Raw genomic sequence first — 23,821 nt, forward strand, 5'->3', positions numbered from 1 at the left:
GTGCATCAGTCATGCGTTCAGTTCTCCTCGGATAATACGAGGGTCTGTATGCGGCTAAACCTCACCTTTATCCCAAAGGTTGTCGGCACATGTTCCCCTACAGACGTGCCGGCCTTTTGCCCACCGCCTTTCTCATCAGAGGAGCAACAGCGGCTGCATACCTTGTGTCCAGTCCGTGGTCTGCGCATTTACATGGACAGAACCCAGAGTGTCAGACAAAGTGAAAAGCTTTTCGTGTCCTGGGCTAAACCACATAAGGGAAAGCCTGTGTCTAAACAGCGCCTCTCCCATTGGACAGTAGAGCAATTGCCCAAGCCTATACTAGCAGGGGTCTTCAGCCTCCTGATGGCTTGCGTGCGCATTCAACTAGAGGTATGGCAACCTCATGAGCTCTCTTTAGGGGAGTTTCTATTCAGGAGGTGTGTGCAGCTGCATGCTGGGCCTCACCTCACACATTTGCTAGGTTTTACAGGTTAGATGTAACAGCACCTAACCTAGCGCATTCAGTCCTCAGTGCAGGTTCTTCCCAGGTGGGAGCTTCTCCCCTGTGAAGTGCTGTTGGGGACAGCTGTCTTCTTAACAGGCATGTCTGGCAATCCAGAAGTCAGTATTCCTCCCATAGTGAGACAAGAAACGAATGCTATGAAAGAGAACTTAAGGTTATGTATATAACCCCAGTTCTCTGAGTACCATGAGTGAGTGTCTCACCAGACCACCCTCCTTGCTATGGAAGCGAGGAAGAGGTGGGCTTGTTTTGAATGACATCTGATGCTATGTCAGCCTATTATATAGGGAGGCACTAGCCCCTCCTGACATTGGTGTCACTTAGCCAGCTTGTAAGGGCTGGTGTAATGGTATTTGAGCTTCTGATGAGGTCACGCTGGAGGCGTTCCCATAGTGAGACACTCACTCATGCTACTCAGAGAACCGGGGTTATATACATAACCTTAAGTTCTGAGAGTCAGCAGAACTGCGTCCCATCTGCGTCACGTTTTTCAGCGCTTGGCGGCACACGGCCTAATCATCAACCCTTCCAAGTGCCAGTTCGGGTTGCCGGTTCTGTATTTCTTGGGCCCCACCGCATTTCCGACGGTGTGGTCCCGTTGCCAGACTAGGGAGTTGCTGGCCCTGCACCTCGCGACGCGCATTTTCGTTTTTTTTTTTTGGGGGGGGGGGTCGGAGCTTTACCGCGTACGTCGATCATAAACCCCTGACATTTGCGATGTCCAAGGTCTCTGACCTGTGGAGCGGGCGCCAGCAGCGCCAGTTGGCAGCCATTTCTGAGTTTATAACAGATATTCAGCACGTGGCTGGTAAGTCCAACTGTGTGCCTGACTGTCTGTCCCGCGTGCTGGTTTCTCCCGTTTATGTTGGCATAGACTTTGACGTTACCGCCGCTGACCAGTGTGCTGACCCGGACGTCCTTGACCTCCGGTCTGCGCAAACCTACCTTGTACTGGAGGACAGACCCGTGTGGAGGCTGTTTCCATTGACAGACTTAAACCGGCACATGTTCTTCTGGATGATCCAGTGGTGCAGGCCCAGGCCCTCCGCCATGGCCGTCCGCCTTCCACTCGACTGCACAACTCTGCTTCTTCCTCTGGGAGCGCGCCCCCCCCCCCCACCTAGCGGGGCCCGAGCTATCTTCAGCTTTTCCTGACTGCCCATGCCAGCCTGGTCCTCATGCTCGTTTCCCCACAGCCAATTTTCCACCTCTCCGGTTCAGCCGTTCTGGACGTTTGATTAAAGCAAGGGTTTTGGACTAGGGGATGACCCTAGTGGGTGTTCGGGGGGGCATGTATGGTGGACCATTGGAGGGCTGCACTCACACCCAGTTCTCAGGAAGTGTTGTTGCTGTGTTTTGGAGGGAAAAGTGTTCAGTTGTGTGGTGATGAGTAATAAACGAGGAGTGTTAATCAAGAGCTCTCATGTCGTCTGTGTTTACCTCTACAATATTATATTTAGATGGAAGCTAGCGAGCTAACTCCCTGCTAACTTCTAACTCAGTTAAATGTCATAAATTCCGTTTTCATGGACGCCTGGATGTTAAACTTAATTGATACACCTGGCAGAGCAGCCACACTGATCATTTTATTACAGATGAACAAATTTAGACAGTTGTTCAACTCTCAGTAATGCTGCAGTGATCATTTGACTTTTGCAGCGGAGTTTGCTAAGAATGCTAATAACATCAGACTCAAAGACCGGATAGTGCTGGTCTACCAAGTCGTAACCAGGTCACTAATAGACAACTTAATTGACACCATTGCTACACTATGAAAAACAAAACAGGTTAGCTGAACGAAAGCACTTATACTGCTAACAACCAATACACGTCATCGTCCCAGAATGCATTGCGTGCGAAAAAACATGGCCGCTCCCACGGCTCCAAAATAATTTTAAACAACAAAGATTTAATGAATAACAACAAAAAAATTGTAGTTATTCTTAAGTATGTTTTTATGTGGTGGAGATAATTTTTAACATATTTAGAGTAACTTGTCATAATAGTCGGGGTTCCCTTTAAGTGGACCCTTTCTAGTTATATTTGTATTTCACAGCTTAAAAAGAAAGAAAATCATTCGGACACCATGTTGTTGAACAAAAGGACTATAATTTTTTGTCAAAAAGAATAGAAAGTCATGTTACAGATACAACAATAACTGTTTTCTTTTTATTTGTTATCTTTATCTCATTCTCCCTTCCAGTCATGACTTTATTGGAGAATTCACCACAAGCTACAGAGAACTATCCAGAGGCCAAAGCCAGTTCAATGTCTATGAGGTAAAAAAAATGAAAAGAAAAAAAGACAGAGTGCAACAAGAAGTACATTTCACTTTGGTCACAAAATGACAAAGATTTTCTCCAAAACCTATTTTTTGTTAATTGTGTCGATGGTATTAACAACACAGCAGTGCTTTAGGAACAACACAGCTAGTTCCTTCAGTGTTATATATTATTCATGAAGTAATATTCCTTGTGTTATGAATTCCAGCCTTTATTTGAGGACAGTATTAAATCGCCACCTGTTCATATTAGCTTAGAAATATGAGGAAAGACTATATAATGTGTTCTGACTTGTTTGTTGAGAAGCTTGTTTCATGTTTCCTCTCTTATGGTCAAGGTGTTGAATCCTAAAAAGAAAGGCAAAAAGAAGAAATACATCAACTCAGGGACGGTAAGACTCGTCAGTGTGTCATGTCAACAGCTGTCACATGTTTCATGGGGATGACTCATAGGAGGAGTGATTTATCAGTCCAGTAAATGTATAATGTTTGCTGTTAGCCTGTCTGTAACCTCTCTTGGTTCTCTTGATATTTTTTCTCATTTCCCTTTCACTTTCTCCCAATCTTCAAGGTGACCCTGCTGTCTTTCAAAGTGGAGTCAGAGTATACATTTGTCGACTTCATCAGAGGAGGGTAAGAACTCAGTCAGTCATGTTTCATTAGGGTAGAGTCGAACATACACAAATGATATTACTGGAAGGTAGTACAAAGGGTGCAATGTGTTATAAACTTTGACTAAAATGTTTACACACTTTTCTTACATTCTGGTTTTCCAGTGAAAAAAATCAGCCCTCATTTGATTCTTGAGTCACAGTTTAGTGACTCTTCACAGCTTCTGTCTTTTATCCCCACTGCTCTGTTTGTCGAACCTGACATTTAGTTTGCCACTGCACACAATGTTGTTCAGATAAATGATAACCAAAATAGCAGATTTCACTAGGTAGGAAATGTCTGCTTCTGATTGATGAGAACTTGAGTTGTCACTGAAGATGACCTTGACTGATGTTATACTTTTTTATTTACATCAATTATTCTAAACAAAAAAGACACGTTGAGTATCACGACAAGCTGGGCAGTCATGGCGTAACATGAACATTCGTCTTGTTCCAACATGACTGTATACAAAGCAAGATCCATAAAGACATGGATGAAGAACTGGGCCTGGAAGAACTCTGCGCCTTTGGGATGAATCAGAGCAAAGTGGATTCAGGCCGTCTTGTCTGACCTCACAAATGTGCTTCTGGAGAAATGGCCAAAAATTCCCATAAACCTCATGGAAAGCCTTCCCAGGAGACTTTTACTCAAGTTATACTCATATGTGTGTGAAAGCCAGATGAGTGAATACTTTCAGCAATGTAGTGTATTTCTCATACTTTTACTTTATAAAACTAGGGGTAGAAAATGTTTTGGAACAAAAGAGCATCAGTAATAATGATGTGGTTATAAAACCATAACATGTAAATAACTAACCCCCAACATGCCAGAAAAATGCAATATAACTAATTAAACTGAAATGGCAATAAAGCAGAGGGCATAACACAAGAAAGTCAGCTATGCTAACTGCTCTCAGCACAACTTAAACACAGCAGTCGTAATTAAATCTAAAGCAAAAGCTTAAGAAAATACACAGTAATTCAAAGAAAGTGCTTCACCCCTGTACTTCTAGTTGGTTTACTGACAACCACAGATTGCATCAGGCAGATCAGACAAGTGTAGCTGATTATGTCATATTGCATCAGCTCTAACTTTGACCAATATGAGCATGCTTTGAGTTGCATCAGCTGCATCAGGGTCACACTCTGAACGTTTGAATTGTTAACTACGTAAGCTAATTAGCTGAAGTAACTAGCGTTTCACTCATAAATACTGTGTGATATTAATACAATAAATGTGTTACAGCAGTCAAGCAAATAGGCTGGAAGAAAAAACATTCCAAGGTAGTGCACTTTATTTGAACACTGATGTTTCTTAAACCATCAGTGAGACGTTTGCTGCTGCCTCACTGCTTTTGTTTTAGAGTTTTATATTGCTGAATTTGTTTTCTCATCATTCTGGACAGCTCATTTTTTAAATAGTTTTTGTTGTGAAATGTAAGTTACAGAAAGCTGAAGAATTCACTGGGCAAAAACAATACTACATACATTAATAATTTGTAGATTTCAAATACTTTAGATGTCTTACAATTTCTAACCGGTGACCAGTATGTACGTTTCTCGATCTGGCATGAAGAGCTGTAGATGTTCTTCCAATCTCAAAACGAAGTCCTGACCACTGTGACTGATATCAATGTGCTCAATCTCCCACCAGGACACAACTCAACTTCACTGTAGCCATAGACTTCACAGCATCCAATGGTAAGACAGTGTTTCATCTTAATGCATGCAGGAAATGTCCACACATCTGTTCAGTGAGATTTTTTTGCCCACAAAATAATTTGTTGTCGCTTTTTTACTTTAGTTAGACTCTTTTTGCCTTCTTTGGAAAAAATCAATTTCAGTGGCATTGACAAATAACTGCTACACAATTATTTGTCTGTCTTGGTGGTGGTCTATATGTAGACACTATTCGTGCTATTATGTTCCCAAATGTCTATCGTGCTATCATCAACCATCACACATATGCACAATATGTACTTCTGTGTAAAGTATGGAAACTGGAATATGTCCTAAAAATATCATAATGGACCAGCTGAAGAATATAGCGTACAAGCTGATTGTCCATTAAAAATGACCTTCACATTGAGAGTTGCTTTTTGATTAGCCACTTAAGAGCATTTTTAAAAAGCCTGAACACCAAGTCCCTGTTATTCTACAGAGGTGCCTGCAAAGAAACACAATGACAGTCACCTATCAGCCAGACAGGAAAAAACAAACTCCTAATTGCAAAGTCTTTAAGTTGAAAAATTCTCAAAGAAAGAAGCTTTGCTAAAGAAATAATGAGAGATTTGCAATATTACACCTAATCTGGTTGTTCAAATACTTCATCAGTCCATCAGGCTAATGGGACTTACTAAACTGAGGCAGCCAGATTATTGTTGTATTGTAATTAGTGTTTACAAGACATGATTGATAGTGCTGATTGACAGCACAATTTGTCAGTTTTGGGCCAGGAGTTACCTCTGTGTTTGCAGGAATTTTATTTTTTTTTAATGTCACATTCCCGTGGCAGCGTGCTCGGTGCTCGCTGAGATTTCAAGTTTAATTTTCTGCTGTAGAAAGAAGTTTTCTTCCCACGCAGAGTGAACAGCAGACGCTGATGTGTTTGTCACTTATTACAGAATCAAAGTCAAAGTAATGTCAGTATTTCCAAGCTTTAAACGCTGCACGTTCGTACTCTCTCCTGCTCTCCATAACATCCATCATTGATCTGCACACGTCTGTTGCTGCCACGGACGTCGCACGCTCGTACGTCATTGTCATGAGACACTCTCACCAACAAAATCATGGTTTAGTAACGCAGTAAGGCTGCGTGCTTATGGGAAAGTAACAGTAATCTAATTACTTTTTTGCAATAGTAATACTTGTTCTCGTTACTTGAAAAAAGTAATCAGATTACAGTAACGCGTTAACACATTACTGCCTATCTCTGCTCAGCACATTTCAAAGCATGGAGTAAAGGATGCTGCCACAGCATATGTTTCCTGGAGTTACAGATCACTGGCAGTATCTGGCAGTCTGATGCACTTGGCTGGGTTTGACAGGTGCCTGGAGAACGATACTTGCTCTTGCTCTGCATTGTACCAAGTGTAATCAATAATTACATATTCCCCTTTACATAATTCTATTATATAATCACCCCACATAATTATGGTGTGGGGTTGTTTTTCAGGAATAGATCTCACAGGCTTAGACAGAAGCTTAATGCTTCAGGGGATGGCCCCTTCCTCTTCCAACGTGGCTGTGCATCAGTGCACAAAGCAAGGTCCATAAAGTCATTAATGAGCAGGGTTGGTGCGGAAGAAAAACGTTGTTAACAAAAAGTTGTTATAGCTGCAAACGGTGGGGTATTTTATAACTTTGTGACCACTGACAGGTAAGGTGAATAATACCGATTATCTTTTAGTCATGGCACCTGTTAGTGCTTGGGATATATTAGGGAGCAAGTAAACATTTTGCTCTTAAATGTAGATGTGTTTATCAAAGAGGGTTTAGCGGCTAAAACAGGACAACACTGCTTAAAACCTTACATGCTAGGTTGTGATCCCACAAATTGAAAAGACCGCATTCAGACTTAAAGAACTGACAACATGTCAGACAGCAAAGAAACTACACAGATACGAATAAGGATGCTCTTTGAAATGTATTGTCACGGTCTGGCTGGCAGAACGTGGGGATGTGGGGAAAGGAGGACCCAAAACGCTGACTCTGCGATGCAAACAGTGCTCTGTATTTACAGTGAAAAGGCTGTAAACACAATAACTCCCCGTTGCTCCCTCGAACCCCGTGTGCGTGCTTCCCTCCGATATCTGTGCTCGTGCTCCCCGCTGTTGTGTTTCCGCACCCCCGTGCGTGCTGCCTCTCCGGACCACTCTTCCTCCTGGTACGATAACTCAATGATCCCGCGCCGGTGGGAGCTCCAACACTCTCCTAAGTAGCTCCCCCGACGAGCCCTGATCACCAACAGGTGTGGCAGGAACTTCAGGTGTGGCCAGTCCTTCGCAGGGCCACACCCATCAGGCCTGCAGGTGGCTGTGTTCCATCCTCCAGCCACACCCGCAGACATACACACGTATACACCCACACCCTGCCTATACATACGAGTGGGACACAGACTAACACAGCATTGTGGAGAAAACACACATCACCAAATAATAATAATAATAATAATAATACTAACAACAATAACAACAGTCAAAACTGGTCACGGACCCCCGAGGCCTCCAGAGCCGGGTCCGTGACATGTATTTTCTTTCCACGGCTCCGTAATATCAATTCTACAAAACCACGTTTCTCAAAATTTAGTTGGTCTTTTTTTTGGAAAGCAAATAAAAAAAACAATAAAAAACGAATTCCAGTAGTTACACAACATAGTGGTTTCCTTCATCATGTCTGCATGTGTGTTTTTTGCAAGTCTAATAAATGTGTAATTGCTTTTCTTCATTCTCTGATAAGAACATTCTCATGCTAATTTTGCTGCATGCTGGTGGGGATTTCTCTCTTTCTAGGTAACCCGTCCCAGCCGACATCGTTGCACTATATGAGTCCATACCAAATGAATGCATATGCCATGGCCCTGAAGGCTGTGGGAGAAATTATCCAGGACTATGACAGTGACAAACTCTTCCCTGCGTATGGCTTTGGAGCTAAACTTCCCCCAGACGGCAAGATCTCCCACGCCTTTCCACTGGTGAGAGTCATGATTGAAACTGAGGGAGAGACTATTTTAACTGTTAGTACTTGAAAATATTGACTTCATGGGCTATTTTTGTTAATGGTGGTGCAATTGTGAAAAGCGACCGCCTCTGTGCAGTAGTTAATCAATTTACTCTTGGTCAGTCAAATGAATGGTGTCATTAATGGTGAGCTGATGTAGCAGAAATTACAGTTAGGTCAATACATTTTTGGATTATTTGTACTTTTTTTTCTCAATTTTTTAACATTTCTTTTAGTCCTGCCACTGTACCCCACCACAGACAATAATAAAAAATAAATCCAACAATCAAGATGTGATTGAAGTCCAAACTTTCAGATTAGGCATTAATTTAGGAATCACAGCTATTCCATCTGGTTCAGATTCACTGCCCATTTTCAAATACTCAAACATAACTGAGCAACTCATAAATAGCTTTAAAAAAGCCTGTTCTCTCTTTATTCCACAACAAATTTAGTAGATAAAAGATCTGGTTCCAAGTGCTGGACTTGGATTTAGTAGCTTTTCAATCAACCTCTCAATATGAGGTCCAAAGTTTTCTATTAGTCTGAAAATCAGAATAAATGGACAAGTCAACAATCTGTGCACGAGTACATCCTTGTGAATGTACGGGCATGCACTTTGTACATACACTTGCACATGTCTGTAAACCACCCAATCAAATTGACTGCTTGTAAATCTAAGGTGGATATATAAGTTTTAACTCGTCTTGTTCACTATAGTTACTGTGAAACTCCAGTGTATGGATGCGTATATACTCTAGCTTTGAAAAACAAATGGGCATCACTTGATTAATGAAAATGTTTTCACTCAGCATTCCTTAAATAAACATATAGCAACACGATTAACGTTGACTTCTCTAGTCAAAGTGATGAGTGCTTTCATAATGTAATAGTTTGTTCACTTGTCTCCCTGTGAAAGGACTCTAAAGCCAGGATGGTGCAGTCTGTGTTTTATCAAGATAGAAATACATTGGAGCTATTTTTTTATTGTCAACCTCGCAGGGATATTGTAATTAGACAAACAAGAAAATTCAAGTTACCAAAACGCTTGTCTAAATGAGTAAATCTGAGTAAAGTGAGTACCAACAGTTGAAAGCTGGGGAAAAACACAAATGTATTAAATCAAGTTCACTAAATGTTTTGTGTTTTCTGGGCATCTTCTTTTTTACATTGTGATGCACAAAAATGATAAAACAAACTACATGGACCATGGTCCAATAACCTGTGGAAATAATTGTACATTGCTGACTGGATGATGCAAATAACACAACTGTGAAACCTCTGAAAGCAGCAGGCTGACAGTGTTTATATAGCCACATTACTTATCTCAGATTTCAAACTTTGTTTACATCTTGATGGTCATATTTTACTACAAAATCATTTCATTAAAGAAGTGTGGGCACCTTAATGCATTTCATGAATGAAAAACAAAAGCCTGTTTTTCCTTCAAACATTCACATATCCTGTGGCACCAACAGACCTGCAGTGGAATGGTGAGACTTTAGTCAGTTTGTAATCTGATATTTCTAGTGATGTCAATGACAACAATAGGATTTTTGGATCAGAAAATGGATATTTATTAACATATACTATATTTTACGCAGCTTATGAGTGGATCCAGAGGTTGCATGACATAAAGGAAAGGCTTTTTTTATACAGCAACTAAATAATAAATTAAGGTCTGTTGGCCTTTCTAACTTGGACACATTAAATATTGATATGTTATGTTAACCCATCTGCTGGTTAGACCACATAAACTCCAAGTATTTAGTTTGGTCTAAATGTTAAAACAGTTTACTCAGTCTGACACGTCTGTTCTCATTTTGCAGCGCTCTGCACTCTAAACTGTTGGAACACAAAGTAGTCCCTTAGACTGCTTCACTACAGTTAGATGTCGACTTGCAATATTATGTGAATAGTTTTTTCTGTTTTCATGGAACAACAGAAACTTCAGTTAAACATCTGATTTTTCAAGTTCACCATATTCATAAAGCTTAAAAACAGGTGTGAAGTCAGATTAACTTTTTTCCAAAGATTTATTTTTGGTTGACATGTGTCAGCTCTGACTCACACATTCAGCATTGAAGTCTTGCTTCCATTTCTACTTGTGCATTGCTGTACAGTAGAATCACTGTGGAGATTGCTTGGGATGATGTAAACTGGCTGTTTTGATGCATTAGAGTACCAGCTCTAGTCTGAGCCCTTCCCAAATGACTGAGTTACTCGTTCTATTACTAACTGTGGGCCCAGACCTTATGGTCACCCATTGTAGGAGAAATTAAGATACGCCAGTATGGGAGAAATCTGTTCTCTCTTTCTAGTCCCTGTCAGGACTCTTGCTGCAGCATTTTGGATTAACTGAAGGCTTTTCAGGGAGTTTTTAGGACATCCTGATAATAACAAATTACACTGGTCCAGCCTTGAAGTAATGAATGTATGAACTAGTTTTTCAGCATCACTCTGAGACAGGATATTTCTCATTTTAGAGATATTGCGCAAATGTAAACAGAATTGGTCCTAGCACTGAACCCTGTGGAACTCCATAATTAACTTTAATGTGTGAAGAAGACTCTCCATTACATGAACAAATTGGAGTCTGTTAGACAGATACGATACAAACCACTGCAGCGCAGTACCTGTAATACCTGCAGCATGTTCATCTAAAATTTCCTCAGAAGTCAGTGTGCCATATGATTGCATTAGCAATAAATGTAATAACGTTCTATATTAACAGTTACACACTATATAGAAGAACTTTATAGAATTATATTTGTCTGCAGATGTTGGCAGCTATCAGCGAATAGTTTTCAGCTATTTTGAAACAAAAAAAAGACACTTTTTATCCATAACAGCAAATGGACTGTACAACAGAAAATACAAATGCCATTTATGGTCTCCTCACAACAATGATAAGAAAAATAAACTGGGCCAATATGGCATGTTTGTTAATACAGGGATACACATGTTAATGTGATCTCTGGTCTCCCACTCAGAGACTCAGGTCTCCGAGTGTCCAGCATTCAGAGGCTACCTGAGGACTCATGTGAGAGAAAATCTGCTCACACAGACATGTAGAGCCAAATACTGTCAATAAGGCCTCTGCAATGTTCTGAAGACAGTTAAACTTGTCAGGTAGTGATGTCCAGCAGGTGAAAATGCAGCTCCATGAACACGCACAGCTGTGGATTCCAGCTGCGTTCATGGTTCTGCAAACTTTGACCCCACAGAGTCGAGCTTTTCAGTTCAATCAGCTGCATTTCGATGTCCTCTGTGTCCAACCACTTAACAAATCCTGCTGCTCATTAAAGCTTTTTGATTTGATTAGAAAATAAAACATTGGTCCAAACACCTGAAAGTCCTGAAAACACATTGTGAATTCTGTCTCGAGTCTACGGATGCATCCGTGTATTTCCGTGCTGATGCTGCGCTGAGCCGACAGCTCCTGAAGCTTTTGAAGTGTTGGAATGTGGAAATTTCAACATCGCTTGAAAAAACTGCCAGCTAGCAACGTCCCTCTCACCAGTAGGCTAAGTTATTTTTAGCCAATTACATGTTTAATCTGGTAGTTGGGGCTGTTAGCTGAGATACCGTCATTAAGAATTGGCACAACTATGCGAGCTGATTTGCGATGTGCACCGCTGGCCCATTTATTTTTTAACGCACCTCCTCAGATTAACTCACTGCGTGTTGTGCCCAGGGCTGGACTGGGACGAAAAAAATCGGCCCAGGCATTTTGACTAGAGACCGGCCCACCAGGTATTAAAGCCATAAAGCCTTTGAATGAAAACAAACGCTGTGGTGACAGTGATGCACAGTCTTGTTGGTATATGTATGATTTCTATACATTTTACATCAGAGAAAAACTTTGGTTGTAAGATTCAGATAATTATTTAATAACAGCCAGACATTTTAAATGAGAATAAGAAAGTATGTCTTTGTGCCCCCCTCTCCCTGTTAATGCCCTACCTGCCCCCCTGGCAACACTTTGCTAGACCCACCCCTGCACAGTTACCAGCTGTCAGCTGCTTAGAAAAGGATCCTGGTGTTATTTGTCTCTCAGAAACAGTTCATAACTTCCCTTCAACTCATTCATGTCACCTTAAAGGTAAACCTGTTTCTCCATCACTGTTCAGCTCTGATGATTCAGTAAGGACATCTCCTGGTTTCATCTTCATGTTTCCCTCTCACCACATATCCAAACCGACATCATGACCAGCAGCTTTTACAGCTGTGGCTCCAGCAAACAGCAGCTGATACTAGAAACTAATATTAAATAAATTCTAACAACAGCTAATCAAGCTTAAACGTGCTGATGTTGTTTAGCGCGACATCCGCTGGTTTCCTCTTTCTGGCGCAAAGTGAGTGATAAACAAACAAGAGAGGAAAGCCGATCAGCTGATCATTGATCAGTTTTATGATTGAAGGAGAGGGAGGGGGAGAGAATGAGAGAAGAAGAGGCAGCTGTGCAGCAAAGACAGAATAACTCCAGCTTTGTGTCTTTTTTTTCCATTCTAGCTGCGTTCCTTTTCAGCTCAATACGAAACACGTAATATTTTCTCTGAATACAAGACGATTCGTTTTTTTACGGTACGGTTGGCAACTCTACAACTAACCTTATGAATAAAATAAAGTTCACTATCAGTAACATCATAGCACCCACCCAGCTGTAGAGAAACTCTGTCATGTTAGCTAGTAGCAGTACAAGTTATTGTAACTGACTGTAAAAAGTCAGCACAACGAAAATAAACTCCACCTAAACTTGGTTTATATCTGACCCAGATAGACTGCAGGTCATAACTTCTTACCTGAAGTTCAGTTCACCTGACACTCGGACCGGCGGCTGCCTCGGGTCTCTCCTCTCCTGCCTCCCCTTTCCCTCATCCACCTGCTGGCCTCTGTGGAAGCTCCGCCATAGTCACCACCAAACAACTGAGTTATTTTTAAACATCGGCCAGCATCTGGCCAATCCACCACCTTTCATTGTTTATACCGTCACAAGAGAAAAACAAAAATAAAAAAACAAACACCATCGGCCCATACCCGGTATGTCCAATGGCCAGTCCCGCTATGGTCGTGCATCAGTTAACCCTTTGCGTGGCAGCTGTGGCACAAAGTGCCCAGGGTCACTGACCCCTGTTCTAATCTCTCTAATAGGATATTATGGTCAAAAGTATCGAACGCTGCACTGAGGTCTAGCAGGACAAGCACAGAGATGAGTCCACTGTCAGAGGCCATAAGAAGATCATTTGTAACCTTCACTAAAGCTGTTTCTGTGCTGTGATGAGCTCTGAAACCTGACTGAAACTCTTCAAATAAGCCATTCCTCTGCAGATGATCAGTTAGCTGTTTGACAACTACTCTTTCAAGGATGTTTGATATGAGAGGAAGGTTGGAGATTGGCCTATAATTAGCTAAGACTGCTGGGTCTAGAGATGCTTTTTTAAGTAAGGGTTTAACTACAGCCAGCTTGACGGCCTGTGGTACATAGGCAATTGTCTGTGAAGGTTCTCGGTCATACAGGCCATCTTCACCCAAAACCTTGGCTGATTGTGACCTACAGCCGTTTTCACACCTTGGCTCGTGTGATTAGGTAGAGGATCAATATGGGGTCCATGTCCCTCTTGGGGGACACTCCCATAGGGCTTAAATCTGGGACTCTCCACCATTTGACATTAGAACTGAAGAAGTTTCTCGGATGAGACGTGAAACGTCTTCAAGCTGCTTAAAGAAGTCCAGACGCTTTTCTTTCTGAGCTCCTTAGACTATATAGCCGATTATTAGAGAAAGGTTGATCTTATTTGATATTGAAGCATTAATTAATGGCAGGACTTCTTTGAGCAGTTTTAGATAATATTACATCTGCGAGATAATTATGATAATTTTTTTCTCTAATGGTTGAAATTTTATTGGTGAAGAAGTTCATTAAGTCATTACCAGTTAACGTTAAAGGGATGGTTGGCTCAACAGAGCTCTGACTGTTTGTCAGCCTGGCTACAGTGCTGAAGAGAAACTGTCACGGGCTGCGACGGCAGACCGTGGGGGAATGTGGGAAAGGAGGACCCAGGCGCGGAGCTCAAAGGCTCTCCAAGCCTTCCACGCTCCTCCTGCGGGAAACAATAGCGGCAGCTGTCAGGACACTCAGTAATGGCAGGCATACACTTTATGACAAAACCTAGACTGGGTAACTAACGTGGAGTCCCAAGCAATGATCCCGCGTCGGTGGGAGCTCCAAGACTCTCTTAAGTAGCTCCCCTGACGAGGCCTGATCAGCAGCAGGTGTGTGGCTTTGGGTGTGGCCAGTCCCCTAGCAGGGCCACACCCCCCAGGCCTGACGGCGCCTATAAACAAGTACTCAGACACACAGCCACCCACACACACACATATGTACAAGCACAGAGAAGGGGAAGCAACACCAAAAATACATAATAATAACAACACAGGTCCATGACTGCCCAGGGGTCCTGGGTCACCCAGTCCCAGGACCCTGACAGAAACCTGGGGTTGTTCTTATTTTCTTCAATCAGTGACGAATAGTAAGATGTTCTGGCTTTGCGGAGGGCTTTCTTATAAAGCAGCAAACTATTTCTCCAGGCTAAATGATGATCCTCTAAATTTGTGACACGCCATTTCCTCTCCAGATTACGAGTCATCTGCTTTAGGGCTACGTGTTTGAGAATTATACCACGGAGTCAGGTACTTCTGATTAGAGACCTTAGTTTTCACAGGAGCTACAGTATCCAGAGTGGTACGGATTATATTCTTAAACTTAGTTACAGCGCTTTAAGAAAGACATCTACTTTGATAAAGTCTACTCTCCACCGCTGTGTAATCAATTATTGTAAATGTAAATGTTATCAGGAAATGATCAGACAGGAGAGGGTTTTCAGGAAACACTGTTAAATGTTCAGTTTCTATGCCATATGTTAAAACAAGATCTAGAGTGTGATTAAAGTGGTGGGTGGGTTCTTTTACATTTTGAGAGAAACCAATTGAGTCTAATAACAGATTAAATGCCATGTTGAGGCTGTCATTTTTAGCATCTACATGGATGTTAAAATCACCCACAATAATTATTTTATCTGAGCTGAGAACTAAATCAGACAGAAACTCTGTGTAAGGCCCAGGTGGACGATAGATGATAACAAGTAAGACTGGTTTCTGAGTTTTACAGCTGGGGTGGACGAGGCTAAGCATCAGGCTTTCAAATGAATTAAAAGTCTGTCTTGGTCTTTGGTTGATTGACAGGCTGGTGTGAAAAATTGCTGCCACACCGCCCCCTCGGCCTGTGCTTCAAGATTTCTGGTAGTTAGAATGACTCGGGGGTAGGGATGGGTACCGGTATCCGGTGCCATGATGGCACTGGTTCTGACATAAACGGTAGTAACCAGACCGAAAAGCAGCGCACATTTCGGTGCTTTATTTCGGTGCTTTTTTTTTTCCTGAGATGTGATACACTTTGGATTCTAGCCAATCATTTTACGTTTCCGAGGATAGTAGGCAGGGCCAGGTACATACGTTCTTTTAGAGCAGAGCTACAGATTAAAAATGCCCAAGGCGAAGCGGTCAAAAGTCTGGCTGTACTTCACAGCAAAAGATGCAAACTCAGCAGCCTGCAACAAGTGCTTTAAGCTGACACTGTGATACTGTCAAAGGAGGTAACACCTCAAATCCGATGAAACACCTGGCGATGCATAGCGTTTTTTTTAAAAGCCGAGAAATGCGCCGTATTTGATAGCTTGCTGCGAGACCTCACACCGAGCACATCTACTGCGGGTGGGTTGCCTGTTATCGGACCCGGAGTTAGCAACATCCCCCAAAAACCCGAAGAGCAGAGTCCTGGCCCCTAGCCCTGCCAGTGTAGCAGAAATGATGAGGATGATGATGCAGCAGCAGCCGTTCTTCTCTGCGTGAGTAGCTTAATGTTGTTCGTGTGTAATTTACGTTGAGTAGGCTAACCACGTTATTACATTACTACAACAACAACAACAACAACAATCTTTATTTATAGAGCACATTTAAAAGCCAACGGCATGCCAAAGTGCTTAACATAAAACAAATTAACACAAGTATAAACAGAGTCATAAAAATAGAAGTGTAAAATTATGTTCACAGGAAAAGCCACCAATAGAAAAAATATAACTATAGCACAATATAACTATGCCATCAAAACACAATGGCGACAAGACACACACAGCGGAAATAAAAGCATGATAGGAAAATTAAAAGAATAAATAAATCTCTGCAAACAAGGCCAGCATTTAGCCGGTAGAAAAAGCAAGATTAAACAAATACGTTTTAAGCCGTGATTTAAAAGATTGAATAGAGTCAGACGCCCGGATGCCAATCGGAAGGTTGTTCCACAACTCTGGTGCAGCCAGAGCAAACGCTCGATCACCTCTAGATTTCAACCGAGATCTAGGCTGCACCAGCAGTAACTGTGAGGATGATCTTAAAGCCCTAGCAGGAACATATGAGCTTAAGAGTTCCTTAAGATAGCTCGGTGCTGTGTTATTAGTGATTTTAAAAGTAAACGGCAGAATTACATTAATGTTCACCTTACATTAATGCATGTAAGGTGAACTAGCAAACATCATCATAGCTACATGCGGCTGTCTTCTTGTTTGATGGCAGATGCTTCCTTCACCCTGGCCAAAAAGGCTAAAATGACCGAAGAAAAAGAGGGAAACAGTTAAACATGAGAGGTTTTTGGACAAAGTTTGTGTTTTTTCCATTGTTTAAGCACTGCTTCCAGCCAAGAGTGATGCCATAAATCCCCTATAGCTGCAGAAAAGGCTAACATTGTTATCTTTTTACAAAAAAACAGCTGAACATGAGAGGTTTTTGGACCAATTTTGTGTTCTCCATTCTTTAAGCACCGGTTTGAGCACCGTTTAAGCACCGGCACCGTTTCAAAAGTACCGGTTTGGCACCAGTATCGGACAAAACCTAAACAATACCCATCCCTACTCCGGGGTGTTGATTCATTTAAACTAACATAATCATCCTGCTGCAACCAGGTTTCTGTAAGGCAGAGTAAATCGATTTGTTGATCAATTATTAAGTCATGTACTAACAGAGACTTGGAGGAGAGAGACCTAATATTTAATAATCCACATTCCACTGTTTTATTCTGCGGTGCAGATGTGGATACTGTATTGTTCTGTCTTTGTGATTTTTTTTATGTTTAAATCATTTTTTGCTGGTTTTTAGTTTGTTTTTTGTCTGTTTGGGAGCTGACACAGTCTCTGTGGGGATGGTGTTTTGGGAGAAAACAGGAGGAGAGAAGCTGCAGAGAGGCGTGTAAGACTGCAACTCAGCTTCCTGGTCCCAACTCTGGATAGTCAAGTTTTAGGGGCTTTAATAAATTTAGGCAGGTTTCTAGAAATGAGAGCTGCTCCATCCAAAGTGGGATGGATGCCGTCTCTCCTAACAAGACCAGGTTTCCCCCAGAAGGTTACCCAATTATCTATAAAGCCCACATAGGGAGCTAATTACTGACACTTGTTTCTGTGATTTTGTATTTTTTGTCACTAAACATAATAGTGATCTATGGTCACTACTTGTCACGGCCATAGACTGACCAGTAAATTAAGAGCTTCAGCTGTCATTTTACCATAACATTATAATACAGCATCATCTTTACTGTAGATCCCGTGCCACTTTCTTTCCATCTCATGCTCAACTTTTCCTTAGCTAATGAACAACAGCCAGAGAAAGCTGAACTTCTCCTGAGGCAGTGAGTCATCCCAACCCGGAGTGGGTACTCCATTCCTTTTTGACTGAAAATCATGATGTCAGACTCAGAGGGGCAAATTCTCATTCCAGCCATTCACTCTAATACTGCTAGTTGGTGATCATTCTCAATGACGCTAAGATCATTCAAAAACCAAATATGTGATGTCTTTGTGATAGTTACAACAAACTAAGATATCTCTGATTAAGAAACTAAATTGCAGTTTAAACTGAAACTTCTGATTCAACAAAATGAGGGGCACACAGCCAGTGTCGAGAGTAATCATAAGTGTGTTTGATTTTGTGAGCTGTCAAATCGGCACGCTTTCTAAAGTCTGGATCCACGCTGCCAGCTCAGGATATCCAGAGGAAATTTCATGAAGTTATTTATCATCATTTATAGTCATGGATTAACGGTTCTAATTAGCATTCAAATTAACATTTAAATGAGTAAGATAATGTACCTGGTGAGCTCAAATTATCCCTCACAATGCATGAAACATCATGCAGCAATATAATCTGGAACAACTTGTTCAGTCAATGGAAAGAGGGCTTGTATAATTCTCCAGTTATAAACATTGTGGAGTAGTCTTGTGAAGCTGATGACTGAAGCAGAGAGAAGGAACAAAAGGTAGGAGGGTAAAAAACACAGTGAATCACGCTGAGAGAAAAGTTCATGTGTTTGATGGTTTGGGACTGATGGAAAAATAATAGCGTAAACAGACAGGCAGCTACAGTGAATGACATTTTACAGAAGGACAGCTTAGCTCAGCATTGTCCACCAACAGGATGGCAATGCTAACAGTGTGAAAGCAGAGAAAGGAAAAAACAATCACGTGTGCTGTGATTCCAGAAAGTGGTCTCCTAGTTTAGAAGAAATTCAGAGCAAAGTGGGTAGGAAGTAAACACGGAAAAGGAGTCTTTTTGTTGTTCTAAGGCTGCAGGCAAAGATTAGTAGGAGGGTTTAAGAAAACCGTATCATTACCAGATCTTTTTATATGGGAGTAAACATCCCAATGACATGCCTCAGGTCTTTCATTAGTGCACTGGAAATATTTCTTACTCGAGTTTTTTCTGACCTGAAACTGTCAAGCTCTGTCAAGTCTCAAGATCCCCTTAGCTCTCTCCCAGTCAGAAATCAGAGGTGTGCGAGTGAGTGTCAGCACACTTTGCATAACTTTCTCTCATTTCCACCTGAGCAGCCATTCAATCAGCTTTCCCAATTAGAGTTCACCTCAGCGTGACAAATCCCAGACCCACGCCACACTGAGGCAACTAAAGTATGTTGGGCTATCGTCAACTGCAAAGTGTTAGCATTTGGTCTTATAAAAGACGACTTATGTAGGACAGATCATTGGGTCAGTTACTGAACAGCAAGTCAATGGGATTTTTTTTTTTACATTTTTTAAACTGACTAAATGCCCATATTTGGTTATTTAAAGTGCAACCAATGAGGAGAATCTGAAACTTTGAGCAGGGACCCAGGTGTCTTTCACAAGGACGCTGCATCAGGGGCTCAGACCATCAAGCCCAAGCTAATGGCCAAAATGAAAGAGCATTACAGTAAACCCAAAATATAGCAAACTAAGTAACACCGGGTTCTGATGTAGAACAATTGTCTGTATTAAAGTCATTTAATTTATAGATATAAATTGAAATTTCATTAAATAATTTAAAAGAAATCATTTAAAAATAACCCAACTTGGGATAAATAAAGTATTTCTTGTTCTTATCAGTATGAGCTATACCTATAATGGACCTCATAGTGACCTTTACCCACTGTCAGCCTGACAGTTTTCTTACCTGCATGATCCCATATCTAGAAACAAGCTGTTTATTGTTGAAAGGCTTAAAAATAGTAATGTACTTAATACTAGTTTTATAGCTAATCTGTTTCCAGTGTTAAATGTTGTGTCTTTGAGTTGGATCCATTATGTTATTGGATCATAATCACTGACTCACTAATATGTACATAAATTTAATGTTGCAGCCGGAGATGATTTAAATGTCTTTTATTCTGCTGGATATCTTTAGCTATAGTAATAAATTATCATATGTTAGTAGATTTATGTTAAAATCTGCAAAATAACAAATATAATATGAACCGTCCCAGACAAAATGCAGTGGAGTCAGAGTTAAAATTATAATAAAAAGTTATGTTAGAGCTTAATTAACACAATCTTCAGAAACAGTTTTACTTCCTTTAAATAAAACTATATTATTAAACAGAAACTTCAGTCTCAGTGGAAATAATTAAAAAGTATAGTCTTGGGGACAGATAGCAGAAGGCCTCAGAGCTTTGGAAAGAAAGAGATGATTAGCTGTAAGTAACTACTACATCAGGTCACTGCAAAGGAAATGTCAGCATTTCAATAATGTGCCACTAACACTCGAGTATCTACAAATGCTGAATGAGGATAAAATGAGGCGACATACAGTCTGAATGACTGCAGTTTTTTTATACTAACTGGATAGAGGTCTGTATTCATGTTGGATAATTCCACTCTATTCGGCTTAGGAAGTTTCCCTGCAGTGTCAATATGAATAATATTATAAAAGGAGAATTTCAGCCACAACAGAGCACCAAGGACCTGCATTGGTAAACAAACACTTAAAATGCACCAGAATAAAATCATAATACAAATTCAGTGTGTAGCAGGAAAGCAAAACATATTCTTGTATTCATTAATCACCTCGTGAATTATTCCTAATAACTAATAACTTTCTTACTTTATATACCTCTTGCATGTCCTCTGAGGACAGGAACCTTGCAGGGTGCAGCACGAGCAAAGGTTGAAGCACAGAATACGCAACTCCCACAATAGAAAATCTGGAGGCTAAACTTGAACAGAACACAGTTCACATAGAATCTGCCATTCATCACAGGGTCAGTAAGTCCGTTTGTGAAGGTGGGATCATAATAATATTCTGACCAAGGAGAATTTGTTTTAGACAGGAGTAGAGATCAGGAAGAGGTTGATTAATTTTACTGGGTTAAAATGTTTGTGTGAATAAATGTGAGGTGCACAGTGATGAACTGAGAATTTACAAAAGTAAAAGTAATACAAAGGAACAAAAGCAAAACTGAGGAGACGTTTTCTCTATGATTTGTTTGAAATAATAGGCGCAAGATGTCATTTGGTCTCATTCTTCAACTTAAGATAACATGTGATATTTCTGAATCCTGTCTTTTCACCAAAGAAGATAAAAACAATTCTCACAGGTCTGGCATGCTTGTGTTAATGATTTACTTTAAAATGCAGCTTATATGTTGCTTATTTTAACATGACTTGTTTAAGATATGTAAGCAGCGTGGTTAATATCGAAGCTGACCCATCTCTGGTCTCTAAAGAATCATTTCAGGCTGGAAGAACACCTAGAAATGAAACCAAGTTGCATAAAGTGGTGTCAGTGATCTTCCAGCTGAATACACAGTGTGTGGAAGAAAATCCTACCTTCAAAGGATTCAACTGACCTGAACAATTAAGTTTAGTGTGTCTTAATTAGCTACTTTCTTTCATTGTTAATTTATGAATAAATGAACAACCAAAATCCATTAAGAGTATTTGTCTCACTTAGTGGTATGTCCCAGAAATTGGTGCTATCAAAACACTACGTTTACTTTGAGGGTGAGGTAGGGGAGCTTGTTCTAGGATGTTTTTATATTACCATGGGCCCAACTCAGTAAAATACCCGTTATTGTGAAGCTTCCTTTGGTGTTTCATAGCAACATTACCTGTGAATTGTGCAGCTAGACACACTACAAAACAGGAAGTTTATGGTCAAAGAGGCACACAGTCAAACCCTAAGGTTCAAAGGTTTCAACATATTATCAATCTTGTGAGCTAACAAGTGTTAACTGTGAGAGGGTAAATATAATAAACCTGATAATACTGAGTCATGAACTTAGGACATAGCTGCCGTTCCTCTGCATTTGCTTTCATGCTATACCCTCCTTGACTTGGTCATGATAATGTCTTCAGGATGCAGCACGAGAAGCTGCTGCTCCTAAATCTCAAGTAGATTTTGCAGTCATAGCAACAGTCAGTGAAATGCAGCCAAGTTGTAGAAACAGGACTTTCACTGATCGTCTGATAGATCATCAGTGGAAACAAAGCCTGTGAATACTTATGTAGACATTCTTTCAGGTCATATATCAGGTATTTGTGCCTGATATGTGTGTGTATGTATATATTGATTATTGGTTGCTTCTCAAGCTATAGTGTATGGTGAATAATAGCTATCTACATCAGCAGTATGTAAACAAAGATAATTAGCTTTTGAGGAGACCATACAGATGAAATTGCCAGTCAAACCAGTAGAAAAATATTCTACTTATCCCCTTGGGGTTAGAGTGCTATAAAATTTAAATATAAGGACGTAAAGGTAAGTTAAGTCACAGACAGAGAGTGGAGCTCAGTATTGCAGGATTTCTAGTGGTAGGTCAAAGCATCATTGAATGTTGGCGTCAGTATGAATGTTCCCTCACAAAGTGAATTTTCTTCTCTGCAGAACTTTAACTCCGAGAACCCAAACTGTGTTGGCATTGAAGGTGTACTAGAGGCTTACTTTCAGAGCCTGCGAACTGTTCAGCTGTATGGTCCAACCAACTTTGCTCCTGTCATCAACCAAGTGGCTCGGTGAGAGACAAAGCTTTACTCACACACATTCTCTCATTGTAAGACAGAAATATCTTCTCATGCAGGAATACTTTTTACATTCAAACTCACCCGAAGGGCCCATAATAACTTCATATTCAAGTCAATTAAGTTTTATTTATAGCCAAGTTACAACAGTCACCTCGAGGCACTTTCAATATCTTAGTAAGGCAAAGATCCTACAATAACAGAGAGAAAACCCCAACAATCAACACTCCATAGTCAACTGTTAGGGGTATTATAACTAAGTGGACACGATTGGAAATGACACTAATTCAGCCATGAAGTGGAAGGCCACACAGCGGGGGTCAGTGGATGCTGAGGCGCTAACTTCCTGCAGAGCCAATCGGTACAGACCTCTAAACTTCATGTGTCTCCATGGAATCGAGCGGCCAAGCAGCTTCATTCGGGCCTTACATCACCATGGGCAATGAGAAGTGTCAGATGCAGTGGTGTTAAGCACACCGCCACTGGACTCTAGAGCAGTGGAGATGTGTTCTACGGAGTGATCAATCACGCTTCTCTGTGTGGCAATCCGAAGGTATCAGCTGCATGCTAGTTTTGCTAAGTTTTCATGCTTTGTGGTTAAGACTTCTCAGCCTGCTCAGTGGATTAACTGTAGTTCTGCCTATTGTAGATCCCTCACTCTGGTCTCCAGCCTGCTGACCACAGGGGAAGGACACATCTTTCTGTTGCCTGTTGTCACTGCTCAAATATTTATTTACAATTAAAGTTCTTTTAATTTTAGTTTGATAAGTTTATATATTAGCTTATTTACAAATCATAATAGTTTTCATAAAGAGACAAGAACAATGTTATAGAGCTATTTCTGACAGGTACTTGGATCTGTGATAAACAACAACCCAAATGCTGATTATCAACTACATCCTATACTTATATACAAGTAGTAATACTACAGTGTATGTACATTCTATAATAATGAACTTTTACTGAAGTAAAAAAAAAAAGTGTACAGCACAGCTGGAACTAATTCACTATAATTAAAATCGAACCATAATTTATTAGTTAACTTATATTTTAAAGTTTGCCTTATAGGATTGGAGATTTAAATGGAGTTCATGGTGAAATATTTGCCTTTGTATAGTTTATCTTTTGATGAATAAATTAAAAAAAATTGCTTTTAAAGAGTGAAAGATTTGTGCAACACGTAAGTAACTTGTTTACCAATTTAATTATAGCTGTAATTTCTACGGCTCATTGATGGATGTACCGATTTATCACCGGCTTCACTTTTATACAAAGAAAAATCTTA

At 40.6% G+C, this 23,821-nt stretch overlaps 1 protein-coding gene across 4 annotated transcripts in view; it reads left to right on the top strand.

The window, feature by feature from the left end:
• Positions 1–23,821, top strand: part of LOC120715793 (copine-9-like) — a 207,682-nt gene that overhangs the window by 148,697 nt on the left and 35,164 nt on the right. For all 4 annotated transcript variants that reach the window (XM_040002952.1, XM_040002953.1, XM_040002954.1 and 1 more), the window contains 6 exons: positions 2,709–2,784; positions 3,125–3,178; positions 3,358–3,419; positions 5,094–5,140; positions 7,951–8,132; positions 22,403–22,530. In XM_040002952.1, the coding sequence (XP_039858886.1) occupies positions 2,709–2,784; positions 3,125–3,178; positions 3,358–3,419; positions 5,094–5,140; positions 7,951–8,132; positions 22,403–22,530 (549 nt within the window). The remainder of the gene's footprint in view (positions 1–2,708; positions 2,785–3,124; positions 3,179–3,357; positions 3,420–5,093; positions 5,141–7,950; positions 8,133–22,402; positions 22,531–23,821) is intronic.

The sequence above is a fragment of the Simochromis diagramma genome, unplaced genomic scaffold (assembly GCF_900408965.1).
Source record: "Simochromis diagramma unplaced genomic scaffold, fSimDia1.1 OVJJ01000646.1, whole genome shotgun sequence".
Lineage (NCBI taxonomy): Eukaryota > Metazoa > Chordata > Actinopteri > Cichliformes > Cichlidae > Simochromis > Simochromis diagramma.